The 26,915-nt window shown below is 32.1% G+C and overlaps 3 protein-coding genes across 5 annotated transcripts in view; all 3 read left to right on the top strand.

Moving 5' to 3' along the window:
* LOC128157355 (epidermal growth factor receptor-like) overlaps positions 1-10,554 on the top strand; it is a 54,770-nt gene extending 44,216 nt beyond the window's left edge. For all 3 annotated transcript variants that reach the window (XM_052819854.1, XM_052819853.1, XM_052819855.1), the window contains 4 exons: positions 1,635-1,802; positions 3,626-3,836; positions 3,958-4,143; positions 7,368-10,554. In XM_052819854.1, the coding sequence (XP_052675814.1) occupies positions 1,635-1,802; positions 3,626-3,836; positions 3,958-4,143; positions 7,368-7,603 (801 nt within the window). In that variant the 3' untranslated portion in view covers positions 7,604-10,554. The remainder of the gene's footprint in view (positions 1-1,634; positions 1,803-3,625; positions 3,837-3,957; positions 4,144-7,367) is intronic.
* Positions 10,555-12,484: 1,930 nt separating this feature from the next.
* Positions 12,485-20,713, top strand: LOC128156649 (NEDD4 family-interacting protein 1-like). The gene is made up of 7 exons (XM_052818869.1): positions 12,485-12,635; positions 16,764-16,854; positions 17,868-17,992; positions 18,240-18,318; positions 18,790-18,914; positions 19,151-19,217; positions 19,631-20,713. Exons 1-7 carry the CDS (start codon positions 12,606-12,608, stop codon positions 19,732-19,734), a joined length of 621 nt encoding a protein of 206 aa, XP_052674829.1. The 5' UTR covers positions 12,485-12,605; the 3' UTR covers positions 19,735-20,713.
* A 154-nt stretch (positions 20,714-20,867) lies between these two features.
* LOC128157556 (zinc finger matrin-type protein 5-like) lies at positions 20,868-25,564 on the top strand. The gene is made up of 3 exons (XM_052820197.1): positions 20,868-20,890; positions 23,293-23,427; positions 24,601-25,564. The coding sequence occupies exons 2-3, from the start codon at positions 23,303-23,305 to the stop codon at positions 25,001-25,003; spliced, it is 528 nt and encodes a 175-aa protein (XP_052676157.1). The 5' UTR covers positions 20,868-20,890; positions 23,293-23,302; the 3' UTR covers positions 25,004-25,564.
* The last annotated feature ends 1,351 nt before the right edge of the window (positions 25,565-26,915 follow it).

The following is a 26,915-nucleotide window of genomic DNA, read 5'->3' on the forward strand; positions in this document are numbered from 1 at the left end:
TTGTACTAAATTATTCATTAACCAACACTGGGGTTACAGAAAATCTAAACCAGGCTAACTTTGATTTTGGTTATGGTCAGTCACTCAAAGATAAACGCTTCCATGTTAGAAACTTACAAGTGTTGAGATCATGTGAAATGAGAACCTCTAACTGAATTTGGTAAATGTTCTTGGTTTAACTGGCTGTAATAGTCTTTACCAACAATTAATTTTTTTAACTGTAGAAATAAAGAAATATTAACATTTTTGAGCACTTAATGAGAATAGAATTTCTAAAACTGTTCTTTTCATGTTACACAAAACATTCATAATTCATAAACTTTCATGGATTCAGCTGTCAACAATTCTGTTTTAGTTTTCAACAGCATGTTATGCCAGCAACCTGCAAAGACAATGATTTGCCACTGTAACTTTTAGGCATGTGTTTGAAAAGCAGCAGTTTATTTCAGTGTTGAAAGCACGTAGAATCTGATATTTTCTTTGTATTTTTTCTGCTTTCTGTTGGCACAGTTCAAGGTAAGATGATGTCAGTTGTTTGTCAGTGGTGTGTTTGGATAATTGTAGATAATAGGTTTTTATTCTTTACATATAGACCAAACAGGAATCTCTTGTTTTACTTATCATTGATAAAACCAGGCAGTTTTTCCTGGTAAATTTCATTCATATTTAACATCAAATCACACAAAAGTGTGATTTATTAGGAATTTGGATTTTCTCCTTGCAATAGTGAACTATCGTAGTGAAACATTACACATTTTATTATAATTGCTTTTGATTTGAAACATGCATATTTTGTTTTCCCCACTATTTGAGAAATTAGTAACTTTGGCTCTTTCATTTTTCTTCGTCTGCCAGTTTAGATATTTTTATATGATTTTTTTTATCTAGGTGAAGAAATGTTAATGAAGGACAGGAATTTGATAAATGTAGTGAAATTAGGGCTGATTTATAGCAGAGGAGTGTTGAAGTTTAGGTATTTTTTCACAAATGAAATTTGATGATATCTACGAGAGATTTTTACTCATGCAGATCTAGTTCTGTTATCTTCAGGAATGTAAACAGTGAAGTTTTTGTCCACTGTACAACTTTAAAAGTGCCCCCAAAAAATTATATCGCCAATTCTATATTTCGGTCATGATAAAGATTCATATTTGTATTCATGTATATAGTCATTGGCACAGATTTTTATTTTTTCATAATTTTGTACATCAATCATTTTGTCCTGTATTTATGTTAGATTATGCTGTTGCATGTATAGACGAGAGTAGAGTTTTTTTTCTAACCTAATGATGAAATATGAAGTATGTGTACCAGTAGAGCAGACAGACATGAATTTCTTCATATTACCATAGTTACATTGCATGGCAGTTTTAAAAGAATGAAAATACATGTAACATGCCTGCCTTAGACGTCTGTAAGACGATAAAACTTTTTTAGATATCTAAGTTTGTTTGCATGTCGGCCAATTGTTTTTAATTTGACCATTTATGCCTTAGAAGTAAATTTTTAAACAATATATATGTTACATGAATCAAACTTTTACTTGTTAAGTTTTCTAAACAATAGAATAAAGTAATTTCATTTCTGTAAGCGTGTTGATTTGTTAACTTGGAACTGGACTCTGGTCTTTGTAGGGTGACAAGTTGATGCGACTCCCCAGTCATTCCTATGACAAAAATGACCTGGCTCGTAGTCTTAGTGTGGCGGTCGATGGCCCCGAAGAAGTGATCGAAGCAGAGGACTATCTACAGCCCACCCCCATGGCATCAGTGGAGATCCCCACCACCCCTGTCTCATCAAAGGTCTGTTTGCTGATCAGTTCTTTTCCTCTTTATTGGAAAAGTATTTTTTACAATTTTTTTTATCATATGATTCATACCAGAGTTTGGGTAATGCTAAAAGTAATGATAATGCATTGCAATGCAGTAAATACCTGGTATTTTCAAAGTAATGTCAGTGATGTGTAATGCCACAAATTAAGCATTACAAGTAATGCATTACTTTCCAAAATCTAGTGTAGTGCTGGCATATTACAATGAAAATGTACTTGATTAAAAATTATTTGAATGAAAGAAGAAATAATTCATAAGATAAAATATTTTTGTTGTATTTTTGAATAAAATAATAATAATAAGATTGTCTATACTACTAGCTATAACAATACAACTGAAAATAATGTTTAGGAGTGCCATTATAAAGAGTTTGAAAAATTTACTCAAGTTAGTTGTGCATTCAATAAATTCTTTACTGTGAAGAATGTGCCAACAACACACAATGCCCTCAGGATTATCTAAGTATCAGTACAATCAATTGTTTGAAAAAGTGCTGAACACCCTAATTCCCTTCTCTTGACTGTTGTTCACTGAGCTGGTTTGCATGGATCTGCAGAATAATGTCCAATCCATTAGACCTTTTCATTCTTTTTGAAGAGTTAGAGGAAGACATGCAACTTTTAAAGCAAAATAAATGTACTTTTCAACCATGATCTCTGGAAGCTTGAAAGTCACTTTTGATTTTTTAACCCATTTAAAGTGCTGACCCCCTTCTCTTTTGGAAAACAAATGAACACTTGCATCCTTCTTTAGCAAAGATTGTGAAGGAGTATCTCCAAGTTTCTGCTTCCTGCGACTGTTCTATAGAACCTATATTTAGTATAGATAGGAAGATTTTCAAACCCTCCAGGATCAGTTAAAAGATGAAACCTTGGAAACTTTGATGCTCATAAAATGTAACATCAGTCTTGTTTGACATGAATCTGTAGATATGTTAAGCAGACCTTCTTCTTTTCTGAAAAACAAATGAACACTTAAATTCTTCTTTAGCAAAGATTGTGAAGCAGTATCTCCAAGTTCCTGCTTTCTGAGACTGTTCTATAGAACCTATATTTAGTATTTTCAAACCCTCCAGGATCAGTTAAAAGATGAAACCTTGGAAACTTTGGTGCTAATAAAATGCAACATCATTCTTGTTTAAATCATTCTATTTGACATGAATCTGTAGATATGTGAAGCAGACCTTCTTCTTTTCTGGAAAACAAATGAACACATATATTCTTCTTTAGCAAGAATTGTGATACAGTATCTTTAAGTTCCAGCTTCCTGGGACCGCTCCTGTACAACCTATATTTAGTATAGTCAGGATACAGTTAAAAGATGAAACCTTGGAAACTTTGAAGCTCAAAAATGGCAACATAAGTCTCGTTTAAATCATATTTTAAGCTGACTGTGAATATGAACCTTTAGATATGTGTGTTTCATATATGAAACATTTGCAAAAGCTTTTTTAATTTTAGCTTTACTTTTTTAAGACTTATTGTTGACTTTTCACAGCATAATGGTAATGTAATACATTACTTCAAGAAAATTAAGTAATGGTAATGTAAAGCCCAAAAGCATGAAGTAATGATAATGTAATCATTAATGCATACCTTAACAAGGTAATTTGCATCTGCATCATACCATAAGTCGGTATAGTTTACCTACCATTACTACGTAACGGTCATATGACAACCACTAGTAATATTTACATTATTTCCCTTAAGTTTTACTATTTTGTATAGGCCTAAAGCTTTTTTAATTCAAAAACAAATTGAATTTATTTGAGTTTTGAGTGTTTTAATTCACAGACTCCATTACTGCCATATGAGGCATCCTCACCCTCTTCGAATGCCATACCTATGAAAGAAATCCAAGCGCCAGCTCGTCGAGAAAAACGATATGGTCATCTCGAGTCGGCAGCCAAGGCTCGAGATCAGAGAGCTCAAGATCCGTCCAGAATTCGTGGGGATAGTGTTAACTCACGTTACAGCTCCGACCCTGTCAAAGTTCTCCACACTGGTAATGACACAACATTTATTTTTACATGAAAGATCTTTACTAGTCCCTGGAATATTAAATAAACAAGCATATGTAGTAATATGGCCAAATGAGTTTTATTTGTGTGTTATCTTTTCTGCAGATGAAACTGACACTGGTCATAAAAGACCACACAGAAATGGTTCTGCCGGAAAAGCCAACATCCCTAATTATTACACAAAGCACTCTCCTGGCTTCAACAAAATGCAGTTACCTCTGGATGAAGATGACTATCTTCAGCCAAAGTCTTCCAAACCTAGGGCATATGCAGATTTAATAGATGGACAAGGTAAGACTCTTGATTTACATACTGGTATATATACTATTATATCAGTAACTTGATTCAAAGAACCAGATCACGTTAAGTTCACAAACACAAATAATCAGATTGAATGAAGCAATAAGCATCACGTTTGGTCTGATGATTTGGCCTGGCAACTTGATGTGATCCAGCTCCTTGGGTTAAGTTACTGATATAATGATGAATTTATTGAATACCTTTTTATTATTGAACTGTACATCATTTACTTATTGTCCAATGCTAACATATTGAACAAAAGCCATTTTGAAAGAACTTTTTTGGCACACTAAAAAACATTGTTTTTTGAGTTTCAGAGAGTGGTGATCTGGATTCGGAACACCATATTTTCATGATCCAGATTATCACACTCTGTAATATTAACACTATCAATAAGGGAGATTCAATGGATACATGTATTTTTTTTTTAATGCAGCATCAAGTTTTTCATTATGATAATATTAAATGATTGTTTAATTAGCCTGCAAATTTTATTAAGGGTTTAGCTACTAAGTATTAATTTCACTATTTTTGAGTTGGCTCGCGAAGCGAACGAGTCCTTGTTATCATAGCTGTTTCTGCTAAAATTTCAATATGTATCTAGATTCTCATCCTGATTTGCAAAAAATATGGGGTGGTTGGGCGTATTTTATTTATTATATTTTAATTTTTTTAATGCCACCCTTTTCATCGTTCATGTTTAAGAAATAACAACAACTATATTCTTCTAAATCGTTAATGCTTATATGAGTACACAAACCGGCTTGTGATCTTATAATTCCATTTTATTTGGACTTAACTGTTAATGCATGAAGACATTTATATCTTTATGATTACAAATATGACTGGAATTAAACGGTAATACAGGCGTTAAAATGTTTCATTTTTTGTACACTGAGCCCTATTTTTTTTCCCGGAATTTTTTTTCCACACTATTTTTTTTTTCAAAATAAAATATCATGCATTGGGGCGGGCCATTTTCAGAGGGGCGGGCGGGGTTGAGAATCTAGAAATTAATTTTATTTGGCCTTACATATATATCTTTAAAGTTTTTCTTGATATTTATAAAATAAAACAATTCAAAGTAATTTTTGTTAAAACGCTGCCCATGAATTTGACGACTTACTTGAAGCAAACCTTGTACCATACTAATGAACGTAACTATTTGAGAAGTTCCGAATGGAGATGTGCGTGAAATCTATTTTTAGAAAAAAACTGTTTACAATTGTCTTATATTTCATGAGTTCGTGAAGCAAGAAGATCCTTGTTGTCATCAGCACTCTTAGAGTGGATTTTGAGCACAAACGTGAAATGATAATGTGCGACATAATGAATATAGTTCTTAATTCTTTGTCATTAAAAAAGAGTGGTCTTCTTTCTATCATACAAAATCGTAAATCTATCATATGAAGTATGTATAACGCTCACGCATATCAAACAGGCATTGCCAGTCTATCATTGAAATGTCAACAAAGCGTGTTAATAAAAATGTAATTTCTTTCTTTTCTGTCTATGAAAACATAACTAACTATGCTTTTACAGGAAAAACATCCAATTTACCCCTCAGGTAATCTTTTTATTTAAATGGGTAAATGATATAACATGGATGAAGTATGAAAACGACCTGTCTAACTCTATGTGATTGCGAATTCTTTTTGTCGTGTTTTATGTTCATTATAAGAACAAGGTAATTTAAATAAACTGGCATGAATGTCGCGTAAAATTCAGTTTCGTAATCAACAAAAATCGGGAAACGGCGAAATGTTCAATCAGTAGTTTAAGTTAAGAAACTTCAAGCATGAGGAAGTGCCATAGAAATTTGATATTAAAAGACTTTCAAAAAGACGTAAAATTTGTGAGTTTTTCATTTTGCATTTGTTTATCTGTGAAAAACCATCGTAGTTTATTTAAAACAGAAATTGAACTATTATATGTCGTGTTATTTTGATTGTTTTGGAATATTGTCAAATCAGAGCAGCTTACAATGAGAGCATCATATTTATTAACCTAGTCTGTATGTGTAAAAAAGTTGCAATTTATGGCGCCCCTAAAATTGCACTAGTAATATACAAACAAAAATTTTTTAAAGTAAATAAAAGTTGGAACTAGGAGCTTTTGGAGAAATTTGTCAAACATACCGGTATTTACCGCTAAATTTTGCACTTGCGAAAGTAAGAGACTAGATTTATATAAAAGACAAGGTGTGTCATATTGCAAATTAATTACAACCTCTCTGACCACAAAAACCTGGTATGCATTCAATTTGAATTCATGGTCAGCTTCAACAAAGGTAAATCTTGGTATGATATTTTAGCTGAATATCTTTTATTATACTCTGCATTTAGTGTTTTCTTTCTTCATCGTTTGCCATGACACTTTTGCAATCTTCATATGCAGAGAAAATTATGCTTTGGATTTTTCTGATTTTGGAATCTAGTCTCTTTAATTCTGATTTTAAATCAAGCAAGTATTATATGTTAATTGTCAAATGAATAAGTGGGGAAAACCCCGAATGAATCATCATTTTCCAAACTTTTACCCTCAGATGGTAACAATAATGATAAACTATTTGAATTGTATGGTTTAGTCTTTACAATTTATAAAAAAGATTTTGTTTACAACCAAGTTGTTATCCAATTTATTTGGTTGTACTTGTTTTAACACTTATTATCTTGTCTCCAAACTTATGGGTAGGGATTTGAAAACTGATAGAGGAAATTCGGACTTGAATATCTATAAAATTTGTTACTGAAATCTTAATGCTTTGTACATATATAATGTCACTGCCATTCATAAACTGTATTTCATTTGTTAAAGAGTTTAATAATTTGTATTATTTTCACTATTAAGAAAATCTTAATCATAGTGTAAAATTTTTAGTGATTTTTAATTCTTATATTTCCAAAAAATATTCAATGGCCATTAACCTACTTTTTTGAAAGCGAAGAATAACACTATCATGTAAGGTCTATAACACACAATAGTTGGTTTTTCATTATCATCAGTGGAATTTTTTTTCATTCTGAGTAAACATCATCCTTAATTGCATCAAAAAGAATGGTAGAATTTTTATACTGAATAGCTCCATTCACAAACCATAATTTTACGTCACAAAGAAAAGGGGTTAAAGCACCAAGAATCTATACAAGTACTTGTATGTTATATTGAACTTCATTTAGCCACATAGTAATTTCTTGATGCTTTTTTCTTTGCAGATTACCTGAATGATAGTTCAGGGTCTGTCTTCTTAGATGATCACTTGGACCATAATGGCTACCCAGGTCTGAACTTTCAAAACCCAGAATATTTTGATGACCCAAATTTGAATGTGCCAAAAAAGCAGTTGACGAACAAAAGCTATTACAATGACATTTCTGCTGTGAACGGTGGAAGTGGCGAACAAGAACCTCTGGTGCTCAGTGATGAAATGAAACCTGAGACGACTGTTTAGTGCTTCATACTTAACCAGTATGGTTGCCATGTAGGGGAGAGTTCAGCTTTTAACTGCCATATATTTATGATAAACATGTTATGGTTGTGTTCCTGATGGAAAGAAATCCCAGATTCTCTCGAGACATTTACCCACCATACAAAATACAGGTTTTTGATGTTTTTTATTACTTAAGTGCACGAAAAAATGTATCTGTTAAGTACAGAATTGAGTTGGGACAGAGAAATTATGGGATTTTTTTTACAAACAAGTGATCAAATGCTCAAGATCAGCTGCCTTTCAGTAACATTTGAATGCTGCTTCGTAGAGCATGTTAGCATAAACTGCATAATTAATAGCAGAATGCACAAAGTTTTTAAACAAGTGATCAAATGCTCAAGGATGGCTGCTACTTCAGGATACTGGTGAGAAAAGGGGACAAAATTGTTGGAGAACCAAAGAAATCCATATTAATGTCAGTCTTCAAAACATTGAGGAAGTTGTGTTGGTTGTCTGGGAAACGGTCGATCAACCTGTCTTTGTTATCTATGCAGAAGAAAGCAAGATGATTGTGCTAAAGCTGTTCTTGTTGGACATTCTGTTGTTTTGTTTTTATATATATACAGCTTCCGTCTAGCTTTAATATCAAATTATTGCACAGGATTTTCATATATATATATATTTATATTGCTGTTAAAAATTTGTGACTGTTTACATATGATATACATGTATAACATGTTTGTACCGAATTATCATTGAAAATGCAGGGTTCATCTGTTCATCAGAATAGTGTTAAACCCACCAACTTGTACTGGCTTTAAAGTACTGGTTCTGTGTTTTGAACTATAAGAACATGTTGGTTTTAACTTAAAAAAGAATCCAATTGATGATGAAATTTTACATAATCTAAGATAATTATTATGGTTAATACACAGGTTATTGTTAAATGAAGACACAAGAGCATGTATGGAATATAACCCAAAACCTTTTGCAATATATTCCATACATGCGAGAGTTGTCAACCACGTAAGTAGCTTATTTGTTCAATGGTGTCTGAATCTTCCCTTGCATGATTACTATCTAAAATACATAAGTTGAGTTATTGTTTGGCTTAAAAAAACCATTTGGAAGTACTTCTTATTCATTTGTAAAAAGGGATGATTTATTGTTTTGTCTAAAAAAAAAAAAAATTTAGGGAAGTGGATAGATCTAGTTGAGCGATGGTTACGAAGGCACAGCTACTTAATATACACAATCAAAAAACATATAACCAACATATCATCACTACAAGTACCTTAATCAGTAAAGAAAGATCACAGAAAAAAATGGCACCATTGGACAATAATTTTTAACACCAAAAAGTGATTTTGAAAGTCTGACCGTTGAATTGGTAATATTTAATGTGATTTTTCTGCTCATTTGTATACTCTATTCTCCATCAATCAATTGGAAATAATGCATCAATTGGAGATCTTACTATTTTTCAACCAAATCTTTAGAGAACATCACAATCTTCCATTACTAATAGTTAGCCTTCTTTCGATAGTATTTTACAGACATGTGACCAAATACTCAGTAACTACTAACTGTCCACTATGATAGCTGTAATCAGAAGGGCTTCCCACCGGAATGCTGTAGAAATATCTCTGTCCACTAGTTCCTCCATCTTGTTTTATCTAGTCACTCTCATGTTTTGTGCAGCACCCACCGACCATTCATCTCGTAGTGTTCATTTCGCTGTACCTTCTTTGTTATCAAACGATTGTTCTAATACTATGTACTTAATGAGGAGGATTTTTTGAAATGCCACCAAATACGATTTTTTGTAAAGAGTTTACTGTAAGATATGTTTAAAGTTTAGCTGTATGTACAGTGTAAATAATTCAGGTATTGGTGTCCCCAAATAGGGAACCGTATGCAATAACTTTTTATTTTTATGATCTCCGAGGAGTTTTAATCTGTTTAAATTTAAAGTTTTATTCTTGAATTATTTTAAGATGGACAATTGGATTTCATTCTTGTATGAAATGCCAATGTTTTCATCATTTCTGTAACCAATTAGTGTTAAAATTTGATGTTTATGTTTAGAAAATCTGATCAAGTCTTTTTTTACTTAGTATTTTATTTACAAAACTAGCAGGATGCTGACTTTTTTTTATTATTGTTTCTCACTTTGTTATCATCGTTGTTTCTTTACATTGTCATTTACATTTAATACGAGTATTTCGTTTACACTGTCACAATCAGTGAAAATCATATCATTTTACGACCCTTTTTTGTTTTATTGAGTTTTCTTTTATTGATATGTGTAAATACCAAATCCAATAAGTGGTGGAGTTTTCTTGAAACTATCTTTTTAGCTTTTTTTTTTTAACAGAGATGATTTAATATTGTCATGCCTTAACATACATCACAAGGAGGCAAACATAGTGTACATGTGTAACCCATTTAAGAAACTTCAAAAAGCTTTACAGCTTTTTCGGAGATTTTAATAAATATTTTCTTACAAAATATTAAATTTCAAACTAAAGTGATTAAGTATAAGGAATGTATATAAAGCTCAGAAAGAAAAAAATGTATGAAAATTTGAGTACTCTGTTATCCCTTGAGACTAGTACTCAGTCACTGTTGAAGAACAAAATGGTCTCTGACTTATATGCATGAAATTTTTTTCCCCAACAAGTTGCAATGTTTTGACCGAGAGTTATCATCCCTGATTCATCCAAGTGTATCGTGTACATTGTGAAGTATTATGTTTGTGTTTTGTTGGACCACCACTTACTGAGCTCTATTGATCGTGTTTTGTTCTCTATGTTCATGGAAAATGTTTTAGTGATAGCAGAAGGAGCTGCATTCATTTTATGTATCATTGCGTTAGTTAATTGAATTGCTTTATGTAATTTCATGCAGGATATACTGATGTAAATCCTGAGAGAAACATAATTAAATGAAATAGTAAATAAGTTAACAAGTGTGTTGTGTTTTTATTAATCAGGAAAGTGGGCTGAGAACAGAATAATGCGTGAATTTACTTAAGGGATGTAAAATAACTGCCAAACATAATTGTGTCCAAAATTATGATATCTGATAGGAATTTGTTGCAAAATGTTGGACAAAGTTTCTATATAATTTCCTGTAAATCATTTGATTAAAGCCGATACTGAATTTCCTTCCTTGTCAATATGCTACAAGTACCTTTTATAATATAAATAATATTGATTTTTTTTCATATTAGAACTTTGATTAATGAAAGAAAAAATTAGCAAGCTCATATATATACCCCATGCTCCCACATTACCGGATTACGGTACTTAATTGACAGTTCTACACAGAACGAGCGATAGGGTATACATTTTTATATAATAAATACACGAAGGGGTAAAACTCAAAGAAAATTTTTACATCAAAACTTCCTGCAAATATACACATTTATATTTCAGTCTTTAACAACAACTAAGTTTCTTGAAACTTTATTTAGGGTTTAAACGTTGTGTTGAGAAATAGTTTGAACTTTTGAATACTCTATTCAATACTGGCCAGATTTCAAAGTTCAAAATGGCCAACATTTCCAGTGAAAGAATGGAATCCCAGAATTTCCTGGTAATGTTGCACTTCTACACACTGTCTTTTTTAGCTACAAATATTTTCGAACTTGGTCGACAAGCGGCATCATATATAGTTAGTACAGGTAAAATATGGGGACGGTTTTGAAATATACGAAATTATGTGCGGCGGTTTATTAAGGGATGGTGTGCTGACAAACTGTTTATTCAACAAACTATTTTTAAATAGATTTCAACAAATTGGCAGCTTTTTTTTTTTTTTTTTTTACACTTTATGTTCTTATTAGCTACAATGTTCAAAGAAATTATGTGTAGCGGTTATAAGGTGTTGCGCTGACAAACTGTTTATTTGCCACGTTTATTGCTAAGTTCAACAAATGGCCAAAATACACAGAATGATAATGGAGTCGGAATTTCCTGGTCAAAGCACATCTACATATGGTGCCATTATGACCCGCAAAGTTTCTTAAAATTTCGTGGGGCGGTTTATAAGAGTTGTACTGACAATCTGTTCAAAAAGCTTAAAATTCGCAGAAAAAATAATGATTGTTACAACATCGTGTTTTCTAAAGAATGTTCAAAGTAACGTTCAGTGTATAGTTTCAATAACTTCTATACATGAATTCAACTTTTATTTGAATTTTTTCAAAATATTTCTTAGGATGAGATGACGCTCCAAATCAAATCCTTAATGATTTCAAATCAATCTCTGATGCACTGATGGTTGAAACATAAATATATATGACAGTATTAACCAATACATATTTCTCTCATTTTATCAGTAAAAAATAACGTTACATGTTCAGCTCTCAAGAATATATTGTAAAAAATATATTACCGGTGTAATCAAATAGGAATGGGAGATCGAAAAAAAACATTTGAGAAATAATCAAATAAAATGATGGCGAAAAGGCAAACAATTCAGATGGGAAAAAAAAGAAGGAAAAAAACTAAACTAAACAAACGACCCCCCCCCCCCCAAAAAAAAATAAAATAAAAAAAAAACCAGTGAAAATCTCGTGTTTGTATTTGACGCGTCCTCCCGCGCAGATACGTGTAAAGACGTCAGTTGGGCCTTTTAAAAAATGCACAATCTAGATCAACCGCAAGTCAGGGGTTCTGTCAATATGTACAATGGTGAGAAGTTTCAACCTTTTTCATGATTTTATGTGTCATAAGAGACATAAAATATTTAGGGTGCCTATGTCTCTGGTATCATTACCAGACAAAGCTGATATCTAGTCAAGGTATCGCATCAGAAATTTTTATGTAAAATAGGATGACAAATTTCACAGTTTTATTCTTTTAGAGTTTCGCGGTTTTATGTCGTCTTATAACTTTTTCACCAATCAGAATAGAGCAATATCAGCAGGTGCCCTATTACCGGAAGTGGACATCATAAACAGTCATTCTAAACAGATTTAGAAGGATAACAACGAAGACAGACCTTCTATCTAGCTATGGATAGAAGTTCCATCCGCTATGAAGTGGTATGTTGTGCAAGAAATGTTTAATTGTTAATTAATGTTTCAATAAGATGGGAATCATACAAGCAAGGACATATACCAATGCATATGATGTATGTAACCATTACATGGTGCGGTACACTGCTCCAACGAGAGAACAAAAATGGTTGGTCTCTCCCTGGTACTGGGGCCGGGGCCATTATTGAGAAAATCATTAAATGTAAACTTAATGTTACTCCTGTTCTAAACTCGATTCGTTATAAACTACACATGATAATGATAAATGGTACATATAGTGACGAGCAGAAGAAGTTACTTATTATAATATTCATGTACATATGTGTTCTTATTCTTGAGGGATAAGGGCTATTGAATAGTTATCACCTGGAGTCTGTCAACATGTTCAGTAGCCTCATTTCGATAAGCCCTGTACATAATCAAACTACAGGTATTGGTTGTGTAGTAATGACTAATTGACTATAGATGTTGTGAAGTGAATAGATGTAAATTTTTTGGTAGAATTAGATAGAATCAAAGTACTGAAAGTACTGTTAGACGGTGGCGTCGTTTGAAAGTGGCATATTACATGTAACAATGAGTGATGTATGATAATTATTTTTGTAGAAAACCGCGGCCAGTATCGCATTCATGTACTAATACTTAACGCTTACTCGCACAACTAGTCGTGAGTTTCCTACATGGATAACTCTGTGGAAATCGTAGCTGTGATCTCACTCTACACTTTACAAATGCTGTGTCTCTTGGTCGTCATCTTTTGGGAAAGACCCAAAGATTTATCACAGTAGTCTTTGTCGTATAGAAGTTTGTATCTATATTTTGTATCAATATGTTTGTATATATATCAGTTGACATTAAAACCCCGTTTGAATGGTTGCCACCACATATTGAATGAATAAATCAAATCCAAAGCGATTTCATCACAGTACGCCCAAATATTTGATTGTTTGAAGAAGGGGAATTTTGGTTTTTTCCTTTTTGACCTTTGGGTTGACCCCGCAAATGGGAACAACTTTTGAAAAGTGTGGATTGGACTATTGTGCTTTAAATATATTGTGGATTTCTCAAAGTAACGAGAACAAATAAAGCTTTGGTATGATAAAATACTTATTTTTACTAACTATTTGGGCATACATATAGTATGTTAATTGTCCCTCTCGACAGCATTTTCCCTCATTTTCTTCACGGGGAAAAAGTTGCAGTCTTGTGGATCATCACATTTGCTTTTTTTCCCCTCATAGTCAGTTAATACATTAAGGTGTAAAGAAAATGGAATGGGTTTGCAAGAACCTGTCTGATAAAACTGGTATTGCTTTTGGAGTGCACGTCATCATGAAACAGAAGAGTAAATCAATATTTTATCTTCGACTTTAGGGGATTATTTCCATTTGCTCACAACGAAAGTGAATGAAAATTTTAAAAAATATCATACAGCATTCGGTCGCGGCAGTTTCATTAATCAACGTTTTAAACATTTGTTCTATTGTATTTAGCTATAGATTTATTCAAACCATTTGAATGAATTCGGGAAAGTCACATGTATATTTTATCGCTTCTCAGTACACTTTAACACGCATAAATTACTTGATACATTAAACTTTTCTAGTAAACTTACAACAAATATTGATTAATTATACAAAATAAGTTTTAAAAAACACCAAACAAACAAAATTCAAGCTGAACGCACGTTTTTCTGACCGTATAGCTGTGTATATAAAGAAGATGGGGGGGGGGGGGGGGGGGGGGGGGGTAAGATGGCGCAACTGCCCTTTTGGTTTAGTTGTAAAATACAATTTCAAATTTAGCATTTTTTCAATTAAATATATTTGATATGTTATTATACAAGTTTACAAAATGGTAATTTCTAACTATATACAGTTTGAAATATTTCAAAAAGATAAGAAAAAAATAATAAATTTTTAAGATTTGGTGGTATCGAACCCAAGTTCTATAAAGTTTCCTAATGGCTGGTGCTCTAACCACTGAGCCATTTCATTCACAACAAAGTGCGTTGTTTAAATGCTATATGAGACAATGACCACGAATTTTCGGACTTGTATTATATTTCTAAAACTTTCAATTGTTGAGCTACAAAATGACATTTTTGAACTGTAGTGGGTCATCTCTCCACATTTTTGTTGAGTCCAATCGGTTTATTAAATTCCATTAAACCACATTTAGACTGTAAAAAAAAAATATTGAGCTCAGACCCACTCTATGAAAGAAAATGAATTGAAGTTAATCTGATCTATCTAATCAGTCCTCATATGGTCATTTTACACGCCTTATTCGCCCATCTTCTTTGATTTTATTCTTTGCATGTACTAAACAATAGATCTAGGGTTCGCAAATCCCGGCAATATTTTCGGAAAGCTTTATTTCTGTAGCTCAGCTATTCTACAGTCATCTATGAAGCACATTTTTTTGCCTTCATGTTTCATTATTTATCGCAAATATAGCATGAATGTATACGCTACGGCCGATGTAGCATTGTGTTAAGTGATGACACTTTCTAACCGGTGTGTATTTCAATTGCGAGTCGCAACAAACTGGCGCATTTATATAGGCCCGCCTATTTGTAAATGCATGTTGATAAAATGATGCTAACACTTGGAAACAAATGTCGAAGAAAGTTCATAATAGAGTTGTACTCGCGAATTAGGAATCATTTGAGAGCAAACGGGGCGATGTTTACGTAATGTTATCTGTTAGTGAAAAAATGCCCCCAAACCAAAGAAAAGATGCTCTCTTACATTACCGTTCATTATGTACCATAAATGTATATGGAATATCGCATGTTTTTTCTCACAAAAAAGCTAGCGTTTGCTGCAAATTAGAGATACACGAGCTGACACGCCGTGAAATCCATAAGACGTTTTACAGCATATGTAAAAAAAAATCTGAACTAAAAATCTTTGAAACATCGTAAAATGTAGTTTATAAACATTTAAAATGGCGACTCGATTTGCACGTGAATTTTACAATCCGACGTCGATTAGCGTGTTTGAGAGAAAGTCAGCAGCAAGTAAAGCGTCAACATCTGCAGTAAATATTGTCTGATGAATATTGAGGTGCCTGTAATAAAATTTATGTTTCTACAGACTGAGTGAGGTACAAAATAAGGTACATTGTAAATCACAGGTCAGTCGAAAATTTAACACATTTGTATCGTAAATTTAAAGTTTTTGTGTGTTTGAAAACACATGCACACTTGTAGAAGAAACTGTGCCATTGATCGGTTGAAGTTCAATAATATGTAATTTATGTAAAATTCATTGTCAGTATCTGTTGTGAATTCTTTGGAATAAGCTACAACAACAAAAAATATACTGCTCAACTAAAACTAATGCGTTGAAAATGGCTGAATTTATCGATGAAGCATAATTGCTGAAATATGAAATGGCAAACCAGTTTAAATAGTGTGTTTCTGACAATTATTTATATCATAAAAAACAAGAAGCAATTATTGTGAGATCTCTTGACCAATTATCGCAGTGATATAGTTTATATGCAGTCCTGATACAGAGTTAAACGTCAAAACTGGCAGTTTGAGCCTTATCATGATTATTAAAACCGCGTAAGCAGATAGGGTAACGGCTCATTTAAAATAAAATACAATTTCATACATTATTTAAATGTATGTACAAAATAATTAGCAGCTATAATGCTTAAAATATCTGATAAGATTAAAATGAGTTCTCATACTGAAATCGACACGTAGATAAAACACTGCATACATGTACCTAACAGAGTTATCGTTCGTTATCCGCTAGGGTCCCCGTGAGAAATACCCTTCCGGTCAGGACCGTAGCAATAGACAGTGGCTATAAATAGCCACCGTCTAAAAATTGCTGATTCATGCAATTAAACTATTAAACATGATAATGACATACCGTAGTTATAGTGGTAATCGATAAGAGTGTCTGTAATATGTCTCAAGAAGGATCTTTATGACAGTAAACTACTGGTAAGGTTATAACCTTGTAACAAATTTATTAAATATTGCAATTGATATTTTCATGTAGATAAGCAATAGTGACTCATGACAACCGACAAGATATGCTGATACAAATGTATTATTTGTATATTACTTTTAAATTATATCAATATTTTTGTTATTATTTTTTATATTAGCTTCATGAGACTGAATCCAGCACACCAGCTGAACCTGTCAATCTGGTGATGGTAGTGCCGCCTCCGGAATATCCAGGGACTTATGGTCAAGGTAACACTTTTTAAAGCGCTAAGCATAGCTGTAGCGCTTTTTTGTCGCCAGATTTCTAAACCTACTTCCACTTTCGTTTTCGCGTTTCCTATATACCGCCACCTACTGGCGGATGCTGAGAGGTCGTACCCTGGAGATGACGTACTCTTGAAATATCATAACTTTGCAGTAGGGAGAACTTATTTAAATTGAAGTTATCCTGCATGCAGATGCATTTGTTCTACCAGTATTAAGTTGTGTTTTAGGTGTTTACTAATAATTGAAATAATTCTACAACATCAATAGGTTTTGAGTGTTTTTAATTGTAATATCTTACAGTTATGAACACCATGTTTTATATAAAAATGCGGAATTTTTGTCGAGTTATTTGAAATACTACAATAAACATATGTACTAATCTGTATAAAGTGATACCAGCTAACCTCGTTTAATTTGCAAATATGATTTTTTTTAATGATCTAATTTATGTGCAGTATGGACAAATTACACAGTAAAACAAACACTTTACAAGAAGCATGCACTCTGTAGGTCTGCTAAACAGTAGCGAAATCTGTTTAAAACTAACTAGCAATATCATTATAAAATTACTACAAATGATCTCGATTTCCAGAAATTGCTAAAATTTTAAAATCAAGCATTCTCTTTTTAAACATGCTTTAAGGCAGATTGTTATATAATTGTAAATTGTAAATTTCAATTTTACATATTAAGTGCATTTTTCTCAATAACGAACGATATGATTCTTTACATGTATTTTCATATCAATCGATTTATTTTTAACACTTTCTTCCCCGCTTAGCGCTTTTTAGTACTTTCAGTACTTTGATTTATAGTACCACGGATATCAGGAGAAAACGTACCCAGGAGAAAACGTACCCAGACTTTGTAAGACTTAAAGTCTGATGGTGCATGCATTAAATTCTAAGCATAAGAATTTATGAAGAAAGCACTAGAACACATACCAGTAAACTATGGATATGTATAAGACTTACATTGATTTTTTTTTCTGACAGGCGCTGCCAACCAAAAGCTCCCAACATATGCAGAGGCCACAACCCTGCCCACTTACGAGGAGGCAGAACGCTCAAAGTTTCAGGAGGCTCATCAAGATTCTGATATCAATTTAGAGAATCCAGATGTATGTCCATATATTTATATCATGAAAACAACTTTCTTTATTTTATCATTCAATAGTTGTATTCCAATATTAACTTCTTACTCATGATTATGTTTAAATTCAAATTATCTATTAAAAGAAAATGTTAGTAATACACACTACAAATTTACATTTCTTGAGACAGTACGAGTTTATCAAGATTTTTTCAGTGAGAAATGAGATGTCATTGTACATTTAATATTTAGTGAATTTTTAATTTTCCTTCCAGGAAATTTCTGCGCATGAAGGCCGTTTATTTAGAACAACAACACTTGGCACAGATGGCATGTTTTTGTGTGCTTTTGTCAGTAAGTAGAAGTGAAAGGCTTTTTTTTTATTAAAAGAAATTTTGATATATAAAGAATTTGAAAGAAAGAATGACATTGGACAAAATAAAGGTTATTTGAAGATATGCAATGACATACATGTACTGAAGATTTCTTATGTAATGCAGTACTTATTCTGCAATTTAGTCATTTTGCAAAACTGGCAACAATATGAAATAGCAATTGCCAACTTTTTACTATCAATTTATATAGTTTTCAACTGTCAAAAAATATACAAATTTTTAAAATCCATGAGAGCTGCCACCTGCAATTTTACATGGATAATAATTCCTTGGGTTTAATATAAATATACAGTATGTGTATGAAATAAATTTGTGCAACACTGACTAAATATTATGACAGAAATGTGAATTATAAGATACCATTTTAACCTTTTTTTTGCATTAAATTTTACATGTAAACATTAATGATGCAATACACTTTTCATTACAGTGGCTTTTTTCTTTAACTGGATCGGGTTTTTGTGTTCAATCTGCCTGTTCAACACAATAGCAGGTCGATGTGGGGCTCTATCGGGGCTTGGTCTCTCCATTGTTAAGTGGATTTGTATTGTTAGGGTAGGTGTCTATTCTCTGTAATTAACTCAAACCAGTACATGTACTTATGAAATTAATGTGTGTATTATTTACAGTCATTATCTTTTAACTTGCAACCACTACCGTATATTTGTTTCCTAGTGAATGAAAAGAAAACTGTAACTCTGAAAACAACTATGAAATAAAGGGACTGACTTGTCAATTATTGTTCCTCAAACTATTTATTACAATTAATGATGTTGAATGCTTTTGTTTAGCACAACAAGTGGGCCAGCGACTGGGCTGATGGAGATTCCTGGGTCTGGTGGCTGCTGCTTCTCTGTGGTAAGATTTGTAATACAATGTATGTTATTGAAGTCTTCATTAACACAATATACTCAGTTATTGGAAACACAACATGACATTAATTGACACAACTGACCTTCAGATCTAGTATTAGTATTGCACATTTTTTACTGGTCTCCTGTATTCACCTTGAGCTCGTTTATTGACCTCTTAAAATTGTTAATAATTCACCCTACCCAGCACAAAGATAGCAATTCAGTTCATATACTAGACAATAAACACATACAAGACAAGTATTAATATTGTTTTCTAATAGATGGAAGATAGTATTTTAAATTTAAAATAAAAATTCAAAAAGTTTTAGCAAAAGATTTTTGTGGGTTGGGGATATATGTTTGAATTTGAAATAATTTTAAGGTACCTATAGTCATTTCTTTTGCTTTTTTTCTAAGGAATGCTTATTTTCCTGAGAGGAGCCATTCATTACATCAAGACAAAATATGAGTGGACCCAGATCCAAAACAGCCTTAGGAATCGAAACCTATTCCTGTTTTAATAATGGGAAAATCTTCAAAATAAATTGTTGTTGTTGTTTTCCAGTTTTATTGACCGTCATCTGTTTTTTTTAAATTTGATTCAAACAACTTATGGTGCCGGTTTGTCTTCTTTTAAATTTAGAATAATAAAGAGCTCTGTAATTTGCTTTACCAATTTTACCATTTTCTGATATAATGACGGTGAAATCTTTTTGTAAGGACAGATTTTTTGTCAGTGAATAGTATAACAGTTTTAAACATTGGAACAGAATATGATTTGTTTACCTCCAGGTTTTAAATACCAGGTTTTGTTGAATATTTCAGGGGAATGCTTATATATGAAATTTAATTGTTGTGATAAGTTTTAGCACCTACATGCATGACTAGCTTAAACATTTTGGGTCTTTGCTTTAATAAATCTAGCTGACATTTCAGGCCCATAGGAGATAGTTCTATCCATGGACAAAATAGTTATCAGTAAAACTTGATATCAATTAAAGTGCTCCTGTTAAATGTATTAGTTTCAAGTAGTTTATTAATATTGAACATTTGTCGGCCGTTAAAATCATTTTTATTCATTAAGTCTTTCAAATCAATGCTGTACTATGTTTACAATAATCATTTTTATTCCATGTTGGTGTTCGTAGGCTGTCACTAATTTAACCTGTGTATATAAATTATACTTGGATTTATATATAAACCATAATCTTATCTGTACATTTTATTCGTTGCCCAAAATATTTGTTGAATGAAATAGGATTAATATTCTGAAATTATGTAAGCAGAAATAAGTTGAAATTTCGTTTACCAGGACATATTTTCAACTTTTGGATATGATTTTATTTTTTTTCTGTGATTTTCCTAGTGTTTCATTTTCTATGAATATTTACAGATGATGAACAATTTTTAAAATTAAAATTACATCACCCTTATTGAGCCTGTATTTTATTGTTAAGGAAAGGAAATTTACTCTGAAAAAATAAAAGATTTTTAAGTTGACTTGTTTTTATTGTTTTTCAAAGGTGCAAACGATTTTGTAGTGTGTGTTATTTGTATGTGTGTTGGTTCTATGGGGGAAAAAGACGCAGTTTGGTTGAAAGAATAATATTGTGTACGAGTTAATAAACTTTAACTGGTTCTCTCTCCAACAAACCTAAGAACCAGCTTAAGGTACTGAGTTAAAAGGTAGCAAGACTTTTAGGCCCCAAGATGTTTAGGCCCTTCATTGATAAGACGCTTAGGCCCCAACATGTTTAGGCACCAGCCTACATTTTCCAAGTTAATTATAATTTACATTTTATTATTTAAAACTTCATTTACTTTAAAAATTATAAAGAAGTATAATCTGCAACTTAGGCCAGCATTTTTTGAAATTTCGATTTACAAACCCGCCGACCCTATTTTTAAAAAAATTCAAATAAAAATAAAAGGACCTGAACTAGCTATTAATTTTATTTTTTCCTCCAACCCGAAATTTTCTTTCTGGTAAAAATAAAAATAAATGTTGATGCAATCACGTATGTGTAGTCTGAATTATTGTTATTCATGCATTGATTAAAAAGACCAAGTTCTTTCCGATCAAGTCACAGGCACTAGAAGTCACAAAAAAACCACCATAGGGCCTACTCCTGTTTGCTTTCGTCCAACCCTACAATTTACGACCCTATTAAGTTTTGTGATCGGCAACTTAGCCAGAATTTCCTCAAGAAAGAGAAGTTGAAGTCTTTTTCTATCACAATTCCGTAAATTTTAAAAAAAAAACAAGAAAATGATAAGTTACTTTTTTAAAAAACATTTTTGCAAAATAAATTCTAAAATAATCATAATTTAACCGTTTGGAAATAGATCCTCTACATAACGGTTGTAAGTGGGTCATAGGGTTGGACTAATAACCCTAAACACACTGAACACAGGAGTCTTATGACTGAAGGAAAGAGAATGATTTTATTTGTCATTAAGCTAACAAAATAACGAAACATTTCCTTTATTAAAGGTATAATTACATAAATAAATAAGATTTTAAAAGTTAGTTAGTCTTTTTTAAATAAAAAAACTTGTATGATTTTTTACTGACATTTATGGACATGCTTCTAATCCAATTTATGTTCAGTAACAATATTTTAAATTTTGAATTTGTGAATAGCATTGTTAATTTAATCAAATAAATGATTTCTCAAACTTCTTCCTATTTTTCTGCAAGGAAGAAGTGAAATCTCCCTTAATTTTTTTTTGTCTTAATGTATATGTACAGTATGTACTTGTATATATATATATTAAAAAAAACCTTCGTTTTTATACATGAATGTACAATATATCAACACAAATTTTCAGTGCCCATGGATAAAATATGTTATGATAAGAACATCACCAACAACCAGAATTACTTATATATTTTAAAAAATGGCAGCTCCTGGACACGTGTTCTTATTTTAAAAATAAAAAAAAATGTTGTTGAAAAATTGTTTTATTTTTATTTTTTTTCTCGACGGACAAATTTTTCAATTTTATTTTTATTTTTTTTCCCTCCTCCTCACCAAATAATTTGAAAAATATTTCGTAAATCTAAAAATAAAAAAATGCTGGCCTTATGCATAATTTATTATTTTTTAAATATCATATTATTTTGTCACATCATATTATTTTTTATATTTAATTTTCTAATTAGAGATCAAAGAAACGGTAAAGACTTTCATTTACTTTGTGTATGACATGAATTAAATTGTTAAAACAACACCCCCACCGTATCCTGCTCCCTCTCTAGATAGGTGCTAATTAGGAGAAGATAATGAAGAGATCCTCTAGTAATACAATGAGGGTTTCACACCTCACTTTGGAAGTAAACCATGAAGAGGCGGCCGGGTCTCCAAAAGAAGACAGGCCAAATACAAGTTAAGCTTCATTGGCAGAAAAATAACATAATTTTGGGAGATACCCTTTAATTGTACAAATATGATCACAGAAATAATATTTCACTTGTATTTGGGTAATAAGTAGGTGAATTCTTTTAGGCTATACATGTATAAGGGTTCCTAAAAATATTATGTATAAATCAGTTGCCATAAATAAGCTTACTGAACAATTTTATGACATTCAAGTGTTGTATAATTCCAATAATAGAAAAAATACAATAATTTGTTTTCTTTTCTTGAAATATCAATAATGAAATACTTCCCCTTATATACATGTAACATTTGTTCGTTTCTTTGTGATGATAGTATGATTTGATCACGGTATTAACTGATTTAAAGCACGGACACATAACCATGCTGGATGATACTATCATTGATAGCGTGTGCATGCAAGTTTATAGTTTTTAGCATAATGTTTTTCGTGATTAAAGTTTTTCAAGAACTTGTATATAAAGTAAACAACGCCATGTTTGCGTAACGATTGTTAGTTTACTACAAATTAAAGTAAATTGCATTTATTGGCTCCAAAGTGCTTAAAAGCCATGTTCTTTCAACTATCAGTTATTATTATAAACAACAGGGGCCTAAACATCTTGGGGCCTTAACATCTTACCTGGGGCCTAACCGTCTTGGGGCCTAACCATGTTGGGGCCTAAATGTCTGCATATCAGTTAAAAATATGGGTAGAAGATATTACTGTGATTTTTGTGACAAATCATTTGCAGATAACCCTACACATCGTAAAAACCATCTAAAGGGTGTTCAGCATCAACGGAACAGAAAGGCACACTATGATTCGTTTAGGTAAGTTTGTAGACAGTCGAACCAGTAAGGACATTCGGACTATATGGGGGCACTATAATCTGTTTACCTATAACCAACAACTGTTCACAATTGAATAATATTACTCTATATTTCATTTCAAGATTCTCTAAAGGAACATCTTTTGGTATGCAAGTTTTTTTTGTATATTCCTACAGTTTAGGAGATTGATCCTCAAAGATTCTGTTTATAATCTTTTTGAGGATCAGTTTCACACTGTATGTTTACAGGAAATCTTTGATACAAAAAGTAATTGCATTTTAGTTCATAATGTATATTTTAAGGCAAATCATAAAAGAAAACACAAAAATGTTCCCCTTTTAATTTACACATGATGTACGGCCCCGGGTATATATTATAATTGAGGTCAGACGACACGTTCCTCGAGAATCTTTTTTGTATCTCCTCGTAATAAAGAGTTTCAATAAAAAATAATTTTATAATTATTTTTATTATGATTAAAATTTACTTGGATATGGTTATATGTCTAGATGGCCGAGTGGTTAGAACCGTGGCCGCTCACTGCTTCTAGAGGTCGTGAGTTCAAAGCCCTGCCACGGCCGAGTTAATGTTCCAATATAGTGATTTCGCTGTGCTGTATATTTATTTATATATTTTTAGATCAGCAATTCAAGTGTATTTTCAAGAAGATTATATAGGAAAATGCATACTTTAGTATTTTGCAGAAATGCCTGGTAAGGTACCCTAATTTTTTGCAAGAAAGCTTTTCAAAGTAGAAGTAAATCATTAACTAATTCCTGGAAAAGGTTATGTAAAATTGAGGAACGTGTCGTCTGACCTTAATTCAAACAAGCTACAGTGGTGCATGTCTGTAGTTGTTGTCATAGCCAACTTTTCAAATTTTCCAGATACTTGTTTGAAAGCACAAAATTTGATTAAATAAACCTTTCTTTCAACTGCTGCATCTCTCTGGAAAAAGAATTCGAAAATACGTGCAATTTTATTTCATCAGAGCTTTGTCCATTTATGATCATGCACTTTCTGCAATATATATGCTTGAAATTATGTATAATTTGATATTGAAGTGTTTCTTGTCATACAATATCAAATTGCTCCTGTAGCGGCACAGGAGTTCTAACAAACTAGATTATATATTTTTTTTATTAATCACTCAAAGTCAATCCTAAATTTTAGAAATCCAGAAATAGTTCTTCAAGATGAGCTGTCAAAACGACCATGCAAGAACTTTCTAAGCACAGGGATGTGTAACTTTATGGACAATTGTAAGTTCTCACACCTAACTGATGAAAGAAAAGCAGATCTTGAGAGAATAGTCAAAGAAAAACAAAAAGTCCGAGAAGATAAAACAAGGGCATTAGAGGACAAAGACCCAGAGAAGACACTGTCCGAATGGTTATCGAAGCGTTCAAAGACAGATGATCAGGATGTGAATGAAGTCGGCATCGTGAGTGAGGCTCCTCTTCTTCCAGTGTATGAAATTCCTCCTCATGTAGCTCAGCTCCAGAACCCCCCACCGTCTGTGCTACCCCCTCCCCCAGATGTTCTCAGAGGACTGTCTTTTGTGGACTGGGGTTGAGTCAGCCTTTGAGAATTGTGTTCATTTCAGTGAAATAGCAAATTTAGTGATAGCACAGTGATAAACTTACTTCTGTGTATCCGGGGGAAAAAAAACCCTGATATGTGAAACAAGTACAGTAATACTAGATGTTGCAATACTGTAAATTCCTTATATTACGCGAGTACTTAATTCTGAGATCCTGCTGGTTTGTATTAAATCGCGAGAGTATAAAATCGCGAACGTTGAACATTTCTCATTATTTCGTATAGTTTTCAACTCTCAGAAAATAATGGCGAGATTTTAAAATCCGCGAAGGATGCTTCTCGCGATTTTACGCGGATATTAATTCCTCGCGTTTAATTAGGAATTTACAGTATGTTTGCAATGTCTATACTTTTTTTCATACATACAAGTATGAATAATTTGAAATTCATTGTCAGTGAATCTCTCAGTTTTGAAACTGTGATATATAAGCAGTATGATAGGTTGGACAGTTTACCACAATTCATGTCATGTTTAACTTCTTATATGTGGTTGGAATTGAATTCCAAAATATTTGAAATAAAGAAGATAAAATTCTTATCTAGTTATTTACTGTATTACAGCATCCAATCTTAAACAGAGGGAAAAAGAAAACATATAACACTCATAATAGTAATAATGTTTCATAATAATGTTTTGAAATAACAGGAAATTTTACCATACTACTTGTGCTTTGAAAAAACTTATCTTTCTTTACTATAAAAAATATTATTACCGTATGTGACTTGGAATATGTATCAAAGCAGTCTGGTTTATCTTGAATTGTTAGTTTGTATCTCTGAAAGACTTGATCAGGTGGAGTAGGTGCTATAGAATGGTATTGTTGCAATTAATCAGGATAGAATGATGTGAGTGAGGGTATTGAGAGGATGGACAATATAAAGGAATTATCAGATAATTGATGCCACAGCTTCCTTGTGGAAAGGTCTGTGTTTATAAACTTTGCTTGGTTTATTTTATCCAGGAAATATTCATTAATTTAAAAAAAAATCAACAAATGTTACCTTTACTCATCACCTTGCTGGAAATTGTAGCACTTGTGCAACAGCTCACCCTTCCAGACATACTGGGTATGTTATGTCACCTATAAATGTACTTATATAGAGCAGACTGTGGAATCAACCAAAGTTCCTCCAGACTTGAGCTCTGAAGTTGCTGGATTTTTCTCCGCTCCCACTGAACCTGTTTTTCAAGAGGTTTGTATGGTTGAATTTTGTTCTTGTACTGAGTTCTGTGCATGTTTATTCTCTTTTCCTGTTGGTGTTCATTACTGTTACTCTTTATTTTTTGATGTTTTAGGAGAATGGTAAAAAGTCCTATATGTTAGCCAGGTTGATAACGCTAGAGATTACGATACCCTCTTCAGATACCGAACTACAGGATCATTGAATAAATTGATCATTAAAAAATTAGCATCTCTAGACACCAGGCACATCTACAGAAAAGCTATTGATATGCTCTAATGATGTATATGACACAAAACTTTCTAAATAGTTCACCCACTGTTAAAAGTAACAAATGAGACTCCTCATTTAAAGTTTATTGATAAAGAAATTATTTTAAAGCGAGTTACTCCCCTTTGAGTGAATGACTGAATTTATATACTGTTTTATATTATTGCTTTTTAAAGCCTTAATTGATTTTTATTTTAAAATAAAAAGTGAAATTTCAATGTACTCTCTATATTGTGCTATCATTATGCATTTTAATAAGTAATATAAATCACCTTTGGGTCTTATATAAAATGCGACTTGTAATGTTGAAGAAGCTAGAGTTATCCCTCTTCATCTCATGATGCAAGGTGTCGATAAAGTCTATGAGAAGTCTGCATCTGCTGCAAAATCTTTTGAAATCTTTCCATTATAGTTTATTACTGAAAAATTGTTAC

Source organism: Crassostrea angulata, chromosome 7 (assembly GCF_025612915.1).
Source record: "Crassostrea angulata isolate pt1a10 chromosome 7, ASM2561291v2, whole genome shotgun sequence".
Taxonomy (NCBI): domain Eukaryota; kingdom Metazoa; phylum Mollusca; class Bivalvia; order Ostreida; family Ostreidae; genus Magallana; species Magallana angulata.